Genomic DNA, 15,198 nt, shown 5'->3' with positions numbered 1-15,198 from the left:
AGTCGGCAGTACCCAGCGAGAACGCGGCCAGGGTGGTGTAGCAGAGGACTGTATGAACGCACCACCCTTAAACGCATTCTCGTATCGATGGGAAGCTGGCCTGTTTCCAATAATAAAGTTTTATGAACAGTCTTGTGTTCTGATGTGTTGGTATCTTTTATGTTCTGTCTCACTGCTCTGGGCTCCTCTGTTTTCTCCTGTTCTTGCTGTGGTAACCAACTAATGGTGGTACAGACGGCAGCAGGTTACCTCACCAATCTGCATGTCCCTTGCTTTCTGCCTCAGGGCCTGTGTGCCAACTGCCACGTGGGACATAGGTAGGGTTCCACCGAGCAATGTGAAAAGCCACGAGTGCGGAACATTAACCCCCCCTTGCCACGACCCTTGGCGAATGGGTCCAAAAGCCAGAAGATAAATACTCCCCACTCCCAAGCCACAAGTGGACGATTCCGAAGGCCACTCTCCACAGTTTCTCGGAGGGTCTCCAACAGGATTGAGCCCCGGTTACTCACAATGGTAACCAACACAGTGATGCACCCTTAGACTGGCTTTCCGTCCTCTGTGTTCCAGTCATTCTAGTCAGTCCCCCCACTTTGGTTCTGTAGGACCGCATCCCAGAATGACTAGCTAGGTGCAGGTCCTCTTCTCAGACCCAGTTCTCGAGAGGATGCCAAGCTCAGGTACAGGTGTGCACACGCAAGAGCTCTCTCGAGTATGTACCTTGTAGTGGAGTCGCGGGTTCTGGGGCACGAGTCTGTTTCATTTTATTATAGAACATCACACTGATTTCCTCAATGATGGGACCAATTTACTGCTACCATCAGCGCGTGGAGGTTCCTGTTGCTCCACATTCTCAGCAACACAGATTACTGCGAGGCTGTCTGCCCCCCATCCCAGCAAGCTGGCGGATGAGTAGTGATAACTCATTTTTATTTTAATGGCTCACGTGGTTGATCACCGTTTCATACAAGTATTGGCCAGCTGGATACCCTCTTTTGTGAAACGCCTGTTAATGTCTTTTGTCCGTTTGTATTGGGTTGTCTGTACTTTTTTGTATTGATTTATTAGAATTAATTTTATTTCCTATGTTCCAGGCTTAGGGTGTTCAAATATGTCACAAATTGTCTTTGGCTTGTTTGAATGGTTAATTTCATGTGTTCACTTGACTGGACTAAGGGATGCCCAGATAGCTGGTAAAACGTTATTTCTGGGCGTGTCTGTGTTTCTGGGAGAGATTAGCATTTGAATCAGACTGAGTAAGGATCACCCTCACCAATGCAGTGGGCGTCATCTGATCCAGTGAAGGCCTGAATAGGACAGAAAGGCAGAGGAAGGACCAATTTGCTTTCTGCCTAAGCGGGACATCCATGTGCTGCTGTCCTTGGACATCGACACTCCTGGTTCTGGAGCCTTGGGACTCACTGCATTGGTCCCCCTGGTTCTCAGGCCTTCGAGATGTCAGGTTTGAGAGCCCTCACCAGAAACTGGGTCAGCTGGAACCTTGATCTTGGGCTCCACAGCCTCTAGAACTGTGAGAAAATAAATGTCTGCTGTTTAAGCCACCAGATCTGTAGTTTATTGTTACGGCAGCCCAAGCAGATGAATACAATAAACATACTGAAATTAGCTTATCCATTACCCTAAGGATGGTTATTGTATTGTTTTCAGGTGTTATCTGTTAGCAGTGAAATTGCTATAAATATCCTTCTACAAGTCTTTTTGTGAATGTACGTTTCCTTTCCTTTGGGTAAAAACCTAGGAATAAAATCATTGGGTCATAGCGTAGGTCTGTGTTTAATTTTATGCAGAACTTTCTGTTATGGGCTGAATGTTTGTGCCCCCAAATTCATATGTTGAACTTCTAACCCCTAATGTGACAGTATTTGGAGGTGGGGCTTTTGGAAGGTAAGTAAGGTTAGATTAGGTCATGAGGGCATTAATGGCCTTATGAGAAAAGGGAGAGTCCCTGCGCCACCCTCCCCACTGTGTTTCTGCTCCAAGGAAAGCCCATGTAAGGACACAGCGAGAAGGCAGATGTCTGCAAGAAGGAGGAGAGCTCTCACCAGGAACCCATCACCTGGCACCTTGATCTTGAACTGCTAGCCTCCAGAACCGTGGGGAATAAATGTCTGTTTCTTTAAGCCACCCAGTTTACGATATTTTGTTATGACAGCCCAAGCAGATGAAAACACTGACAAACTGTTTTCCAAAATGATTTCTGACCGTTTTATAGTTCTACTAGCAATATATGAGTACTTCAGGAGGTCTCTAAATGATGCATGAGGTGATTTCACAAAGAAGGAGCTATTTTGAATCGGGGCTCAGTTACTTGGCTTGGTAACATTTCCCATAGATCTCAGATTTGTTTATTGTAAGCAATCCTGAACCATCACGTGTGCTGTTACAGAAAAGGACTCCCCCACTCCTCCCCTCATGGCAAATGCTATGAGGTCTGGCTGCAGGAAATTGGTCCTCGGTATGTTTACCAGCAGATTTGACTTGTAACGGGAGAAAATGGATTGCAGACCTGCTGCTTATCCGTCACTTCCCATTAACAAATACTTTGTCAAGGACAATAAGAGGCACATGGTCAAAGGTACCAAAGCACCATTTAAAGTTTGGGGCTGGAAATGTACAAGAGGAGCCTGGGATGTCTTCTCCAGTCAAAAAAAGAAGCAGCAGCGGCAGCTAGAAAAGACCAATGAAACATGTCAAAAGAAGCAACTTGAAAGGTCCTCCACTGGGAAAAGATGGAATAATTTAGGCATCAAAAAGAAAAATGATGGCAGTTAAAGAAAGGCCTAAATGTACATTTACCATATTCCCAGCAATTGCACTCCTGGGCATTTATCCCTGAGAAATAAAAGCATATGTTCCCCACAAAAACCTGTAGACACCATTGTTCATAGCAGCTTGATTCATAATAGGCCCAAACTGGAAACAACCCGAATGTCCCTCAATACGTGAATAAACAAACAGCAGTGTATCCAGACCATGGAATACCCCTCGGTGCTAAAATGAAACAAACTATTAATAAAGGCAACAACTTGGGTGGATCTTAAGAGTATCCTGCTGAGAAAAAAAAGCTAGTCTCAAAGGTTACATATTGTATGATTCCATTTATATAACATTCACAAAATGACAAAATTATAGGGGTGGAAGCCATTAGTTGTTGCTAAGGGTTAGTGACGGTGTATGGCTACGTAAAGCGGTGGCATGAGGGAGATCTCTGTGGTGATCAACAGTTCTGTATCTTGACTGTGGTGGTGGTTACGTGAACCCACAGGTAATAGAAAATGCTAGAACTCTACACATACATTGCATCAACGGAAAATTCCTGCTTTTGATGTTACGATCCAGTTGTTTAAGATATAAGTATTAGGGGAAACTGGGTAGAGGGGAAACTGGGTAGAGGGTACGCAGGTCTCTCTGAGTGAATAATGATTAGAAACAAAATTAAAAACAAATCCTCATAAGTCATCACTAGAAGTTGTTAGGACATCCAATGTATTCTGAAAAAAAATTTCTTCAGATAATTCTAAATAACTTTAAAATTTTTTATTTTATATTGGAGTAGAGTTGATTTAAAAAGTTGTCTTAGTTTCAGATGTACAGCATAGTGATTCAGGTATACATATACATATACCTGTTCTTTTTCAAATTCTTTTCCCAGTTAGGTTATTACAGAATATTGAGCAGAATTCCCTGTGCTATACAGTAGGTCCCTGTTGGCTATCTACCTGAAATATAGTCGTGTGTACATGTCAATCCCAAACTCCTAATTTATCCCTCTCTCCCACTCCTCGGTGTATATACCTAAGAGAAATGAAAACATATGTCCACACAAAAACTTGTACACAAATGTTTACAGAGGCATTATTCAAATGGAAACGAAATTATTCATGTTTTCTGTTAAGTGAAAACCACCTGGGTGTCCATCAGATGACGAATGCGTAAATAAAATGTGGTGTATTCATTCGATGGAATTATCATTTCAATAAAAGGAGTGTTTCTGGGGGCTAGGAAAAAGGGGAAGAGGTAATGAATGTGAATGTGTGTGGGGATTCTCTGAGGTGATGAAAATGTTCTAAAATTAGATCAAGGTCATGGTTGCACAGCTCTCTAGATATGCTAAAATCACTGAATTTGATGAAATGAAATTCACGTTTTATGGCAAGCCAAGAAAATTGAATTATAAAATTTGTCTTTGCCTGTTTGCCTTCTCTAGCGTGTATACTGTGTATCTGTGTTAACCAGATCTCCTTAGGAGATAACCTTCCTTCTTAATCTTGTAACGGGCCGGGACGACCCACGACCAGCTCTTCACTTTGTACGTGTAGATCTGGACTGTGTAAGCTGTCAATAATATACCATTTGATCTATAACCTTTTGTCTCAAAAACTTATATAACTATGCTTTGACCTCTGACAGGTCAAGGCGGAACTGTTCTCAGAGCTTTCTGAATAATCCTCAGGTTCGCTCAAATAAACATTTTCCTTTCTGAGATGGACTACTGATTAATTTTTTCATCAACAAATTGTACACTTTAAATGAGAAGAATTTATGGTATGTATATCTCCAAAAAAATGTTTTTAAAATCTCATCTGGGGCAAGCTCTTGGTTACAATTTCTCAGGACAGCTCTCCCCACCCTGAGATACTCAGCAAGTCTCTTTGTTGTTTCCTGGGTGGGTGCAGGCAGGTAGGAGGGGTCAGGAGTGCAGCCTTACTTCTGACTCACCCCTACCTGCAGTGCGTAGCCCTTTGGATGTTCTGGTGTGTGAGCTGTGCCACTGGACTCCCCACCCTGGGCAGGTGTGATATTTGATGACTGCCCTCTACTAAGAGGTCACCCAAGTTGTGTGGATTGCAAAACATCGCCTTGGTGTTTATGTTTTTTATTTTTATTGTTTTAAAGGTTTTTTCTTTGATGGGGACCATTTTTAAAGTCTATATTGAATTTGTTACAATATTGCTTTTTTTTTTTTTTTTTATGTTTTGGTTTTTTGGGCCGCTTTTTGGCTGCGGGATCTTAGTTCCCCCATCAGGGATCGAACGCGTACCCCCTGCGGTGGAAGCGAGGGGTCCTAAACACTGGACTGACAGGGAAGTCCCTTGCCCGCTTTTTGATGCTTTAAAGATATTTTATAGTTTTTCTAACAAGTATTGTGTTCGCCTTATGAGTTGGTTCAACTACACTAGCTTGCCATATTCCTGGAAACCAATAAGGATTTTAAATTCCTTAATCATTTTAAACTCATGGCCAATAACATCACGGGGGCCCAGGCGCTACTTCATGTCTCTGATTCATTCTCCCTCCCTTCTGGAAGACTCTCACACCTCTCCTTCTTCCTACTTTCTTTGGATCTCTTTTCAAATTACACCTTGCTCGTGAATCTTGTAAGAAGTAACATTCCCATCCTTGCCTCTCTCTCTCTCTCTCTTTTTTTCTTTTTTGGCTGTTAATGCTTTTCTTTCCTTTTTAATTTTTATTGGAGTATAGTTTTTTACAACATTTTGTTTGTTTCTGCTGTACAGCAAAGTGAGTCAGCTGTACGTATACACAGATCCCCTCTTTTTTGGATTTCCTTCCCATGTAGGTCACCACAGAGCACTGAGTAGAGTTCCCTGTGCTACACAGTAATCTGGCCTATTATAATCGTTAAAAGACAATTACTTAATGAAGGTAAAACCACGACTCTTATACAGATATAAAATGAATGTGTGTCAAAGATTTTACGGGACTCAATTAATGAGGGAACTAGTAAGATGTTGCAGCTGATTCAAAAGAGAATTCAGGACTTCCCTGGTGGCGCAGTGGTTAAGAATCCGCCTGCCGATGCAGGGGACACGGGTTCGAGCCCTGGTCTGGGAAGATCCCACATGCCGCGGAGCAACTAAGCCCGTGTGCCACAACTACTGAGCCCGCATGCCACAACTACTGAAGCCCATGCGACTAGAGCCCGTGCTCTGCAACAGGAGAAGCCACTGCAATGAGAAGCCCACGCACCGCAACGAAGAGTAGCCCCAGCTCGCCTCAACTAGAGAAAGCCCACGTGCAGCAACGAAGACCCAATGCAGCCAAAAATAAATAAATTTATAAAAAAAAAAAAAGGAGAGAGAATTCAAGACACTAAACATACATAGACAACAAAGAATGCCACCGACAGTAATCTGCAAATGGATGCCACACAGCTCTGTGCTCAGGGCAGTTATCAACTGCATCCGCTGACGCACTAGTTTGCATTGTGTGGAGGAGGATTTGCATCGTTATCTGTTTGATACAACTTACAAGATTTGTAAAGCAACTCAAAGACCGTGGAAGACCAGAAGGGCGTGTTGACCCTTTCTGTCCATTTCAGAGCTTTATACGATATTCACTATTCTCTGCTAGATCTCAGGTGAGAGAACCTGGCTCCATGAGAGGCATGGCCTGGTCTGGAATAAGCCTGACCCACAAACAACTCCTGGCTTGTTTAACTTTGTGAAACCATGGTCCACGTGAAGGGGAAAAACTAGTGGTGTGAATACTCTGACTTCACGTGAAGGCCCTAGAAGGCCGAGGGGAAAAGCACTGTGAACTGAGGATGCCACCTGCCGTATCAGTAAACAAAGGATGTTGCAGCCATCAAGCCGTCACATGACAGCCACCCCGAGACCGTGAGCCCTGAGGGAACTCAGGATACGGGCGGGATGCCCCCCGTCTAGCAATAAGCTGCTGCAGCCGCCCCCAGCCGTGCACCCAGAGGAGACTCAGGAGGAGAAAACGCAGGATACTGGCCCCAGATAGCCGAGGAGCACATCAAAGGAACGATGCCAGAGAGCCCAGACTCTTGCGTCTTCCCATACGTAGAAAAGTGCTAAACTCTTTACCTTGAGATGTCCGGTTTTCTTTAATTAACAGTCATCTTTTGATGTTCCGACTACCTGGTCTTTGTTGCAAAAACGGCTCCTATCTACCCCGGCCCCCCCACCCTTGCCTCTTCGGAGCCGTCCCTCGGAGTGATCTGAGATGCTGTGTCCCGGACCTTAGTCCTCGGGTTTGTCCACCGAATAAAACACAACTCTCAACTTTCAGGCTGTGCATTTTTTCAGTCGACAGCACTAACTACAGAGCTGGCTTTCCTCCTGTGGCTGCACGGGAACTCTGCTGACCTTCATCTGCGGGGACGGGGACAGCCTCATGACGAATGGGGGTCAAATATATGGCTGTGTACAGCCACAACCCTCCAAAGGGCCCCAGTGTTTGCAGAATGGTCTAGAACAGGGCTTGTCTGCTCTTCCTGTCCTGTGTACCTGCTGCAAGGGCGTCTGGCAGCCCTGGGGCAGGGATTCCTTGCCCTGATAGGTGTGTGAGTTTGTGGGCTGGAGGCTCTGTCTGTCTGTCCACGGCTGTGTGTCCAGTGCCCAGGAAGGTGCCTGGGACTTTGCAGGGACGCACGACATCTGCTGAAACGACTGATCCCCTCCGTGGGGCTGGGGGGCTCAGTGGTGACTGTCCCTCCCCGCGACTCTCCTGTGCTGTGTCTGTACCACAGCTGTGACAGATGGGACCCCCTGGGCCCCGAAAGACCCTCTACTGGACCAGAAAGTTGGCAAAACAGACACTGCTTTACTCTTTCTACCATCTGCACGCAGTGGGGACTTTATCAACTCTTATTCCTGAAGGTTAAATCCGGGTGCCCCCAAAGAACCCATTTCTTGGTCCATCTCAATTGGGAGATGGAGAAAAAGAGGATGCTTGCTGCTTTCCTCACGATGTCTGAAAACGCACAACTCAAAAGCCAGGGGAGGTTTCCTGCGCGTCCGACAACGATGGCAGGGGAGTGACAAAAGACATGTCCACATGTTGAGATACAGGGAAGTCATTCTGGCTTATACATGAGTGAACTTGAGTTTGATGCTAACTAAAATAGCCTGTGTGTGGCCTATCAAAGCTTACACTGTGCCTCGGCTTTAATTATTAGAGAAAAGGACACACTGACCAGAAGTAAAGAATGTCCATGTTAAAAATAAAGATTAAATGCCTCCCTTCCTGGGACACCGATACTGGTTACTCCTTTGATGGTTAAGTCCCCCTTCCCAGGTGACAAGGCCATACTGACTCGCTGGGTATGTGCCGGTCTGTTCTTTTTTTTTTTTTTTTTTTTAAATAACCTTGAAGAAATGAAACCCTGACTTGTTTAATGTTCTTTGTTTTGACAAAATATAAAACTGTGATGCTCTCCGGAGCAGTTTCTCAGAGTCATCTGGGAAGCTGGCTTCCAGGCTAGTCCTCAGTTTGGCTCAAATAAAACCCTTTTCTATTCTTATTTTAGATTGTTTATTGATTATTTTCATTGACAGGAGAGTGAGGTGTGGTCCAGCTGTTTGATGAACTACCATATTGCCATAATAATATTAATATGGTTTTTTTTGGTGTGTCGTTCTCTGTGTGTTGTATCTTACATAAAAAGGTGAGAAAAAGACGAGTGGGTTCCACATAGCAATGAGGAAAACGCTTAGGCTGTAATAACATCTGTAAAAGGTAGAATACAAAATGCTGTGCGTTCTTGGACTTACCGAAGCTGTCTCTGTGCCAGAGGGTCATAGCTTTGCTCACGGCCGTGAGGAGGAAATTCCATCTCAGCTGGAAGCTGGCGGCCAATCTGATAAACTCTGCTTTGCTTCTGCTCAGCTGTGACATTTTAGAGAGAAAAAAATGCTGGGGTTTATGATAAAAATCAAGGCGAGCGTGTCGTCAAATGCACCCACGGGTGGCGCACAGACAGTCTCAAGAGGTCAAAGTGGGGCAGGAAGAAGGAAAGCCGAGGCGAGAGGCGGCCCAGGCCTGGGCCCGGTCTTGCACCATCTCCTGTGGGGATGGTCCCAGGCAGAACCCTTTGAAGTGGGCGGGGAGAAGGCAGGAGGTGGGAGAGCAGCTTACTTCTTTTTTTTAATCCCACACAATTTTTTTAGAAAAACGTCACTTGTGGGGAGCAACAGGGGAGGGAGGCCTGCGGGACGGCCTTGCTGCAGCCCCCGTGGCAGCTGCCTCCGAGAGGGTCGGGGGCTAATTTACACTTGGCGAGTCTGACACCGTGAAGAAGGGGCCCAGAGTCCCACAGTGACGGAAGGAAGGGTGCCGACTTTGCAAGGCACAAAGCTGGCCGCTGTGCCACATGAATTATCTGAGGCCCAGAAGGCCCACCTGTGTGTCCAGTGGAGCCAAGGCCATCGGATGGCCTGAGTGGCACTACACTGGGCACCGGGGAGATGCCTCCACGTGCAGACTAAGGAACTCCTCACTAGGTCGACAGCAGCCTCGGGCCACACTTCAGGTGAGTTACAAACCAAGAGTCGTATGTAATTTCCAGCACAGGTTGGAGTGAACCCCCCGAGTCTCCCCTGACTCTCCTGCGTGAGGACCACCCAGACACTCAACCGCAAGTCTCCGAGGAAGAACGGCAGGGACTGGCCAGGAATAAGGAGATGCCCTTTCCTCTCGGTTTCTGTTCAGCCCCCGCTGAGAGCCCTCAAAGGCCCACCCTGGGCTCTGGGTGGGTGTGGACCTGTAACCAAGCGGGACCCTACGGGGCCCTCCCAGGACAGACCCCCCCGCCCCCCATATCCTCTGCTGTAGCTCCTCTCTGAAGTACCTAGATAATAGCATCTCGTGCATATTTCCTGAGAGTTTCAGATGCTAAAACCCGCCTCCCACCAAATGGAAGAAATTAACTACCTGATGACCGTGAGACCTACTGGGGCCTAAGGACTGATCACCACCAACCAATCAGAAGAGGGTCGTGCACGAGCTGATCACGCACCCTGGGACCCGGCCCCTCCCCTCCCCTGGCCTTTCAAATTGCTTTGTTGAAACCCTTCCAGGAGTTCCCAGGGCATGCTGAGCGTCAGCCACCCATCTCCTTCCTCGTCTCCTTGCTGGGCCCTACAATAAACCTTTCTCTGCTCCGAACTCCAGCCTTTCGCTTTGTGTGGCCTCACTGTGCGTCGGGCACGTGAGCTTGGGTTTGGGAACAGACTGCCCTCGGCAGCGGCATCCTCCCCGCACGACTTGGGACCACCTGGAACGGGGCTCTTGGGGGGAGCCCTGCTGGTGTTCAACACACACAAGGATGCTTCCTAAAACCATCCAGAGAAGGAGCTGTGGGCGATCTCCGCACAAACATTCGCAAGTGAACACGGACATTACCCAGCTTTCCTCCTCTTGCCGGCAGCGTGATACCTCAGGTTCCTACATTTAGAAAGGACCCCTGGGCCCAAACTGCACGAGAACCAGGGGAACAAATGAAGCAGGACAGAGCTGAGCGTTTCTCTCCTCTGGCTCTGCCAGATGCTAACAAGTTGACGCCGTTAGTCATCGTGGACAAGCCCGAGGCTTCACATTTTAACAGTCTGAGTATCTCATTGACAATAGTCTTTTTTTTTTTTTTTTTTTTTTTTATCAGCCAGGTTGTTTTACAAAATCAAGCCCTTCAAAGGCAGGAAGTTACAAAACCACCATTTTTCGAAGACGCCTCACTCGTGACGCTGCAGGGGTGAGGACGGAAACACCGTGTTACACGGTCTTGCATGCAGGACCAGTACCAACGGTCTCAGTGGGCTCAGCGGGGGTGAAGTGGAGGCTGCGTGAGTGTCTGAAACAAGGACCAGAGGATGGAGAGCTTCATCCTGTCGAATGAATCTCTGTCTCTGCAGCTATGCACCCGCGCACATTACCACTGGTACAAGTGAGCTTTGCCGAGGACCAAGGAGAGGGAATCAAAACCACACAGAATCTGGAAAGACTATATCCGAGGAGCAAAGAATGGAAACAGACACCTGCCAAGGCTTGGAACCAGCTTTCAAGCTCCTTTCTGGGTTTTCTGGGGGAGATGGAGGGGGCAGGAGGACGTGTGGCTGGAGGCTTAAGGAGAAAACCCGAGTCACGTTCTGGTCCCAGGTCCTCCAGGTCCTTGCTCTCTGCTGCAGAGACGTGCCCCTCTTCCCTAGGCCGGTCCCCCACTTTCCCTACGCCCACTCCGCTCCTGCCGTCCTGTCTCGGGAACGGTGTCTCCCTTTCTCAGCTTATTTTAATCCTATCTGCCCTTCACCTCCCAGTGGAACCCAACTCCCTCGTCAAGGTCTTTTCCTGCTGCCTCGGCCTTCAGAGGATGATGGCTCGAGGGGCGGGCGGCCCCGTGTTCCGAGCCCACTGGGGCCAGGGTGCTGGGGCTTCCCCTGACAGCATCCTCCGCTCTTACAGGGTGACTGTAAGCAGCTTTGGGCAGAAAAGAGCTCTTTGCAGGAGGTGCCTTCGTCTTGTCACTAACCTCAAACCAGGCGCGCCCATGCTCTGCTCATCTCTGGCCCTAGCACACCTTTCAAATCTTTTGATCACACGATACTTTGCCTAACTTGTTGGTTCTTTCCGTAGATCAAAGAAATAGAAATGATGACCGATCTCTTCCCCAGCTTCCCCTTCAGTAATCTCAAGAACAGACTGTGTGGACACGACAGCATCTAAAGAGCGGGCACAGGATGTCGACAAGCCTGCACACAGTGGGGCACGGTGCCCACTCTGACCCCCCATCTCAGTGATTACCTGAGATGACTTCCCTTTTCCGCTTTAAAAACTTTCTCGGCCGAGCAGAATCTTCGGAGATGGTTTTGGAGAGCACTGAGTCCACCGTCTCCCCGGACTGCCGGTATTCTGCTCAAAGGCTGTTTCCCTTCCTGCCAACATTTGCCTCTTGAGTACTGACTCTTGCGCTGCAAGCAGCTGGGCCTGATTTGGTAACGTGACTACTGATAAGGGTGGTGACGACAGTCAAGCCGACGGGCCTACTGAGAAGTAAAGTCCAAGTGACACGTCCAGCAGAAGGACCAAACCCGCCCACGTCCAAAACCAATTCATCTTGGCTTTTGTGAACCCAAGCCTGACACCTTACTGGGACTGTCTGCAAAACCCCCAGATGAGCGCCATTCTCCCCAGAAAGACAAACCCATCTCCCTCCTGAACACTCCTGCTTGGTGCACACATACTCAACCGCACACCAACACTTACCTGGCCACACCCACTCACATGCCCTCCCACGCACAGACACGCTCACATATGCACACGTGCTCACTTGCGAGCAAACACACACACAGAGTTGCATGACGTGCCAGCCTCTGAGACACCACTTCCCCAACCTGAACCCCCGTCCCGGCCTTGACACATTTCTGTCCAGAGCGCCAGAGAAAACCTTTTCCTTTGCACCAGGTCCTGGGCACTCAGTGCTATAATGTAGCTAGAATGACCCACACCCACTTCTTCTACTGAAAAAAAAAAAAATCGTGGTTTTGTACCTGGAAGACAAATGTTTGGAGGTTTGAAGACAGACAATTCAGGAATACACTGAGGTCTGCTGACATGCCCAGCAAAGAAATTTAACTGCTCAAACCTATCACCAGACAAAACAAACCCTTGTGAGTGGAAGAGCAGAATTTCCCCTTAGGTATTTGTATCCCAGGTGACCTAGGGGATAGCATCCGCACTGCAGTTCAAAGGAATTCCCCACGGCCTTGCCCTCATTTTGAACACAAAGGCTGCCATGGGCTGGGTCTGTCACCCCAGGTCGTCTGGTTCAGAGCTCTGTGGTCTCGCCTTCTAGCAATCCCCTCGGCTACTTGTTGAAATGGGAAGAAATAGTTTGAAATCATAACTACACCTTGTAATCACACAGAACCCCGCTCCAAGTGAGCTCACTGCAGGGTACAGACGTGACCTCACCCATCCCTGCCGCTTTTCTAAAGGGGGTAGTTTGTTCAAGTCCTTTAACTGATGGTGGACATCAAAGCCGCTGAGGGATGTTAGGTGAGTTGCCCAGGGCTACAGACCCTGTCAGTACAGGCCTGAGGGCTGCAGCCCAAGTGTGCGACACTGGGACTTGGGTCCCGCATCCGCGCAGGCAGCGCTGAGAGTGGAAGGACAGTGGAAGCGCATCTGTCTGAGTGCCCCCATGTGCCAAGGAGATTTAGATAACCCAGTGGGCTGCCATGGCCCTGGTGCACATTTGGTCAGGCTCCGTCTGGAAGATCTTCCAGGCACATCTCAGGCATTCGTCTGCCAGGGGTCATGCTGTCTCCCTGCCGGCTCTGTGCCCTCTGCAAAGGACATGCAAAGATGCCAACAGGAGCCCAGGAGCCCCTGGCAGGCTGGCGGGCACCTGGGGGAGAGGCCTCATGCCTCCTGGGTCTCCCTGGGCTTGGGCTGGGGGTGAGAGCAAGGTTTGGGCAGCCAGCTGGGATTGCTGGGGAAGCCAGTGGCCTGGGAGGGGGGCTTCCATTGCCCTGAAGCCTGCTGGGTTAGGTGTTCACCTTTCAGCTGCTGGTCTGGTTGGAGGGGAGTCTCCCAGGGGAGGATCTGGGATTTGGGACAGCCAGGCAGTAGGGACAGGGGATATAATCAAGGGACAGGCAAGCAGTGGGGGGAGGGAGCTACTTAGCAGCAAGTAAGGACCCATTTCACTATTTTAATAACTGGTGCAATCCTACCAAGTCAGCCCCCCCTCAAGGTCAAAGGAAGAGGACAGGATACTTTGCGCTGCTTTTAATGCATCGCTGAATCCACGTAACCATCTGGTCGTGAAATGCTGAGGTGCCCCCGTGTGCCAGCCCCGTGTTGGGCGGGCCGTGATGAAGCCCACAGCCCACACCTTGAGGGGGTTTCAGGCACTGGGGGGCAGCTTTATGCATGGCTGACCCCTCCTGGCAGCCCTCAGACCAAAGCCTAGCGACTGGGGGAGGAGGTGGTAACTGGTCTGCAGCCCCTCCTGAAGCAACTCCCGGCTCCCCCTGAGTGGGGAGCCTCCTGCTGTGGTGACTGTCCCCTCGCAGCGATGTAACCACGCGTAAGCCAGCTCTTCATGGAACTGTAACTGAGGCAGGACCCTACGGGGCCTTCCCAGAATAGACCTCCACCCGTGTCCTCTGCCTGCCTTTTGTCTGTAGAAAAACTTTAGCCAAAGAAGAAATTTAATCAGAGAAGTGAGAAAATGCAGAAAGGAAAACAGGCAAGCAAGACAAAATAATAATACTTTAGCCATTAAACACAGTCAAGGACCTTTAATTCCTCCTCAAGGACTCTAGAGAATATTCTGAGCCGTTCCTTGAGCTGTTTTGCAGATACTGAAACCCCCTCCAGCGGGGCGAAGTTAACTGCTGCCCACGAGCACGGAGACCCCAGACCGGTTGGAACCAGAAGGTTGATGATGCCGACTCCCGATGACCTCACCACCAGCCAATCAGAAGAGTGTCCACGAGCTGACCACGCCCTGCTCCTTGAACGCTATAAGACTCCTCACGACCCCCTCCAGGGCGGGACACACAGTCTTGAGGGCATGAGCCCGCTGTGGCCCGCTTACCTGGCAAAGCAATACAGCTATTTCTTTCTACTTCACCCACAACGCTGAGATTTAATCTGGCACCAGCGTACAGAGGCCAGATTTTGGCATCAGAATGGAGATTTTCTTCCTTAAGATTAACTACAACTGTCAGATAGTGTCGGTGCCCAGAGTACGCAGCTCCAAAATGTGCCTCAGTGGCATATTGGTTAATTTGATTGAAAAGTTACTTAAGAAACGGCCAACACAGGAAGGACACTGACCCTCCCCCTCGGTCTCCCTGAAAACAGGAAATAAATCTCCGGTGTGAAAGGTGCCCTTCTGGCACCAGGATGTAAAGAGACACCCTCATCCCCAGAGACAGGGAATTCAGGCTGAGAACAAACCATGTATAAACAAACCATGTTACTTTTTATTTTTTTAGCCGCGCCGCCAAACTTGTAGGATCTTAGTTCCCCGAGCAGGGATTGAACCCAGGCCCTCGGCCATGAAAGCACAGAGTCCCAACCACTGGACAGCCAGGGAAGTCCCAAACCATGTTAGTTCTTTAATTTACTACCCAAGCCCCAATTCTGTTTAGCTTCTTCACTAATCGGGCACCCTAAAACCTAAGTTTCTTTGTCTACTTCTTCGGTCCCATTTCTATAAGACCTCTGTGCACATGATTTAAAATTTGTGTCTTTTTCTCCGGTGAACCTGTCTTGCGCCAGGTTGATTATTAGTCCAGCCAGGAGAACTCAAGACGGGTAGAGGGGGAAATTCCCCCTTCCCCAGACAATAGCAAAGGGCACGAATATTCATGGGCTTATGTAGCACTTGTTTGTAAAGTAGTG

General features: G+C 48.6%; 2 protein-coding genes across 2 annotated transcripts in view; both read right to left on the bottom strand.

The window, feature by feature from the left end:
- CREG2 (cellular repressor of E1A stimulated genes 2) overlaps positions 1 to 264 on the bottom strand; it is a 46,035-nt gene extending 45,771 nt beyond the window's left edge. Inside the window, exon 1 of the mRNA XM_065891593.1 lies at positions 255 to 264. Coding sequence (XP_065747665.1) covers positions 255 to 264 — 10 coding nt within the window. The remainder of the gene's footprint in view (positions 1 to 254) is intronic.
- A 6,843-nt stretch (positions 265 to 7,107) lies between these two features.
- The window catches only part of RFX8 (regulatory factor X8), a 55,101-nt gene continuing 47,010 nt past the window's right edge, over positions 7,108 to 15,198 (bottom strand). Inside the window, 3 exon segments of the mRNA XM_065891591.1 lie at positions 7,108 to 7,160; positions 8,562 to 8,676; positions 12,330 to 12,424. Of these exon segments, the coding sequence (XP_065747663.1) occupies positions 7,108 to 7,160; positions 8,562 to 8,676; positions 12,330 to 12,424 (263 nt within the window).

The sequence above is a fragment of the Phocoena phocoena genome, chromosome 14, assembly GCF_963924675.1.
Source record: "Phocoena phocoena chromosome 14, mPhoPho1.1, whole genome shotgun sequence".
Taxonomy (NCBI): Eukaryota; Metazoa; Chordata; class Mammalia; order Artiodactyla; family Phocoenidae; genus Phocoena; species Phocoena phocoena.
Note: the sequence above shows the minus strand (reverse complement) of the source record. Positions and strands in the feature narration are given on the sequence as shown.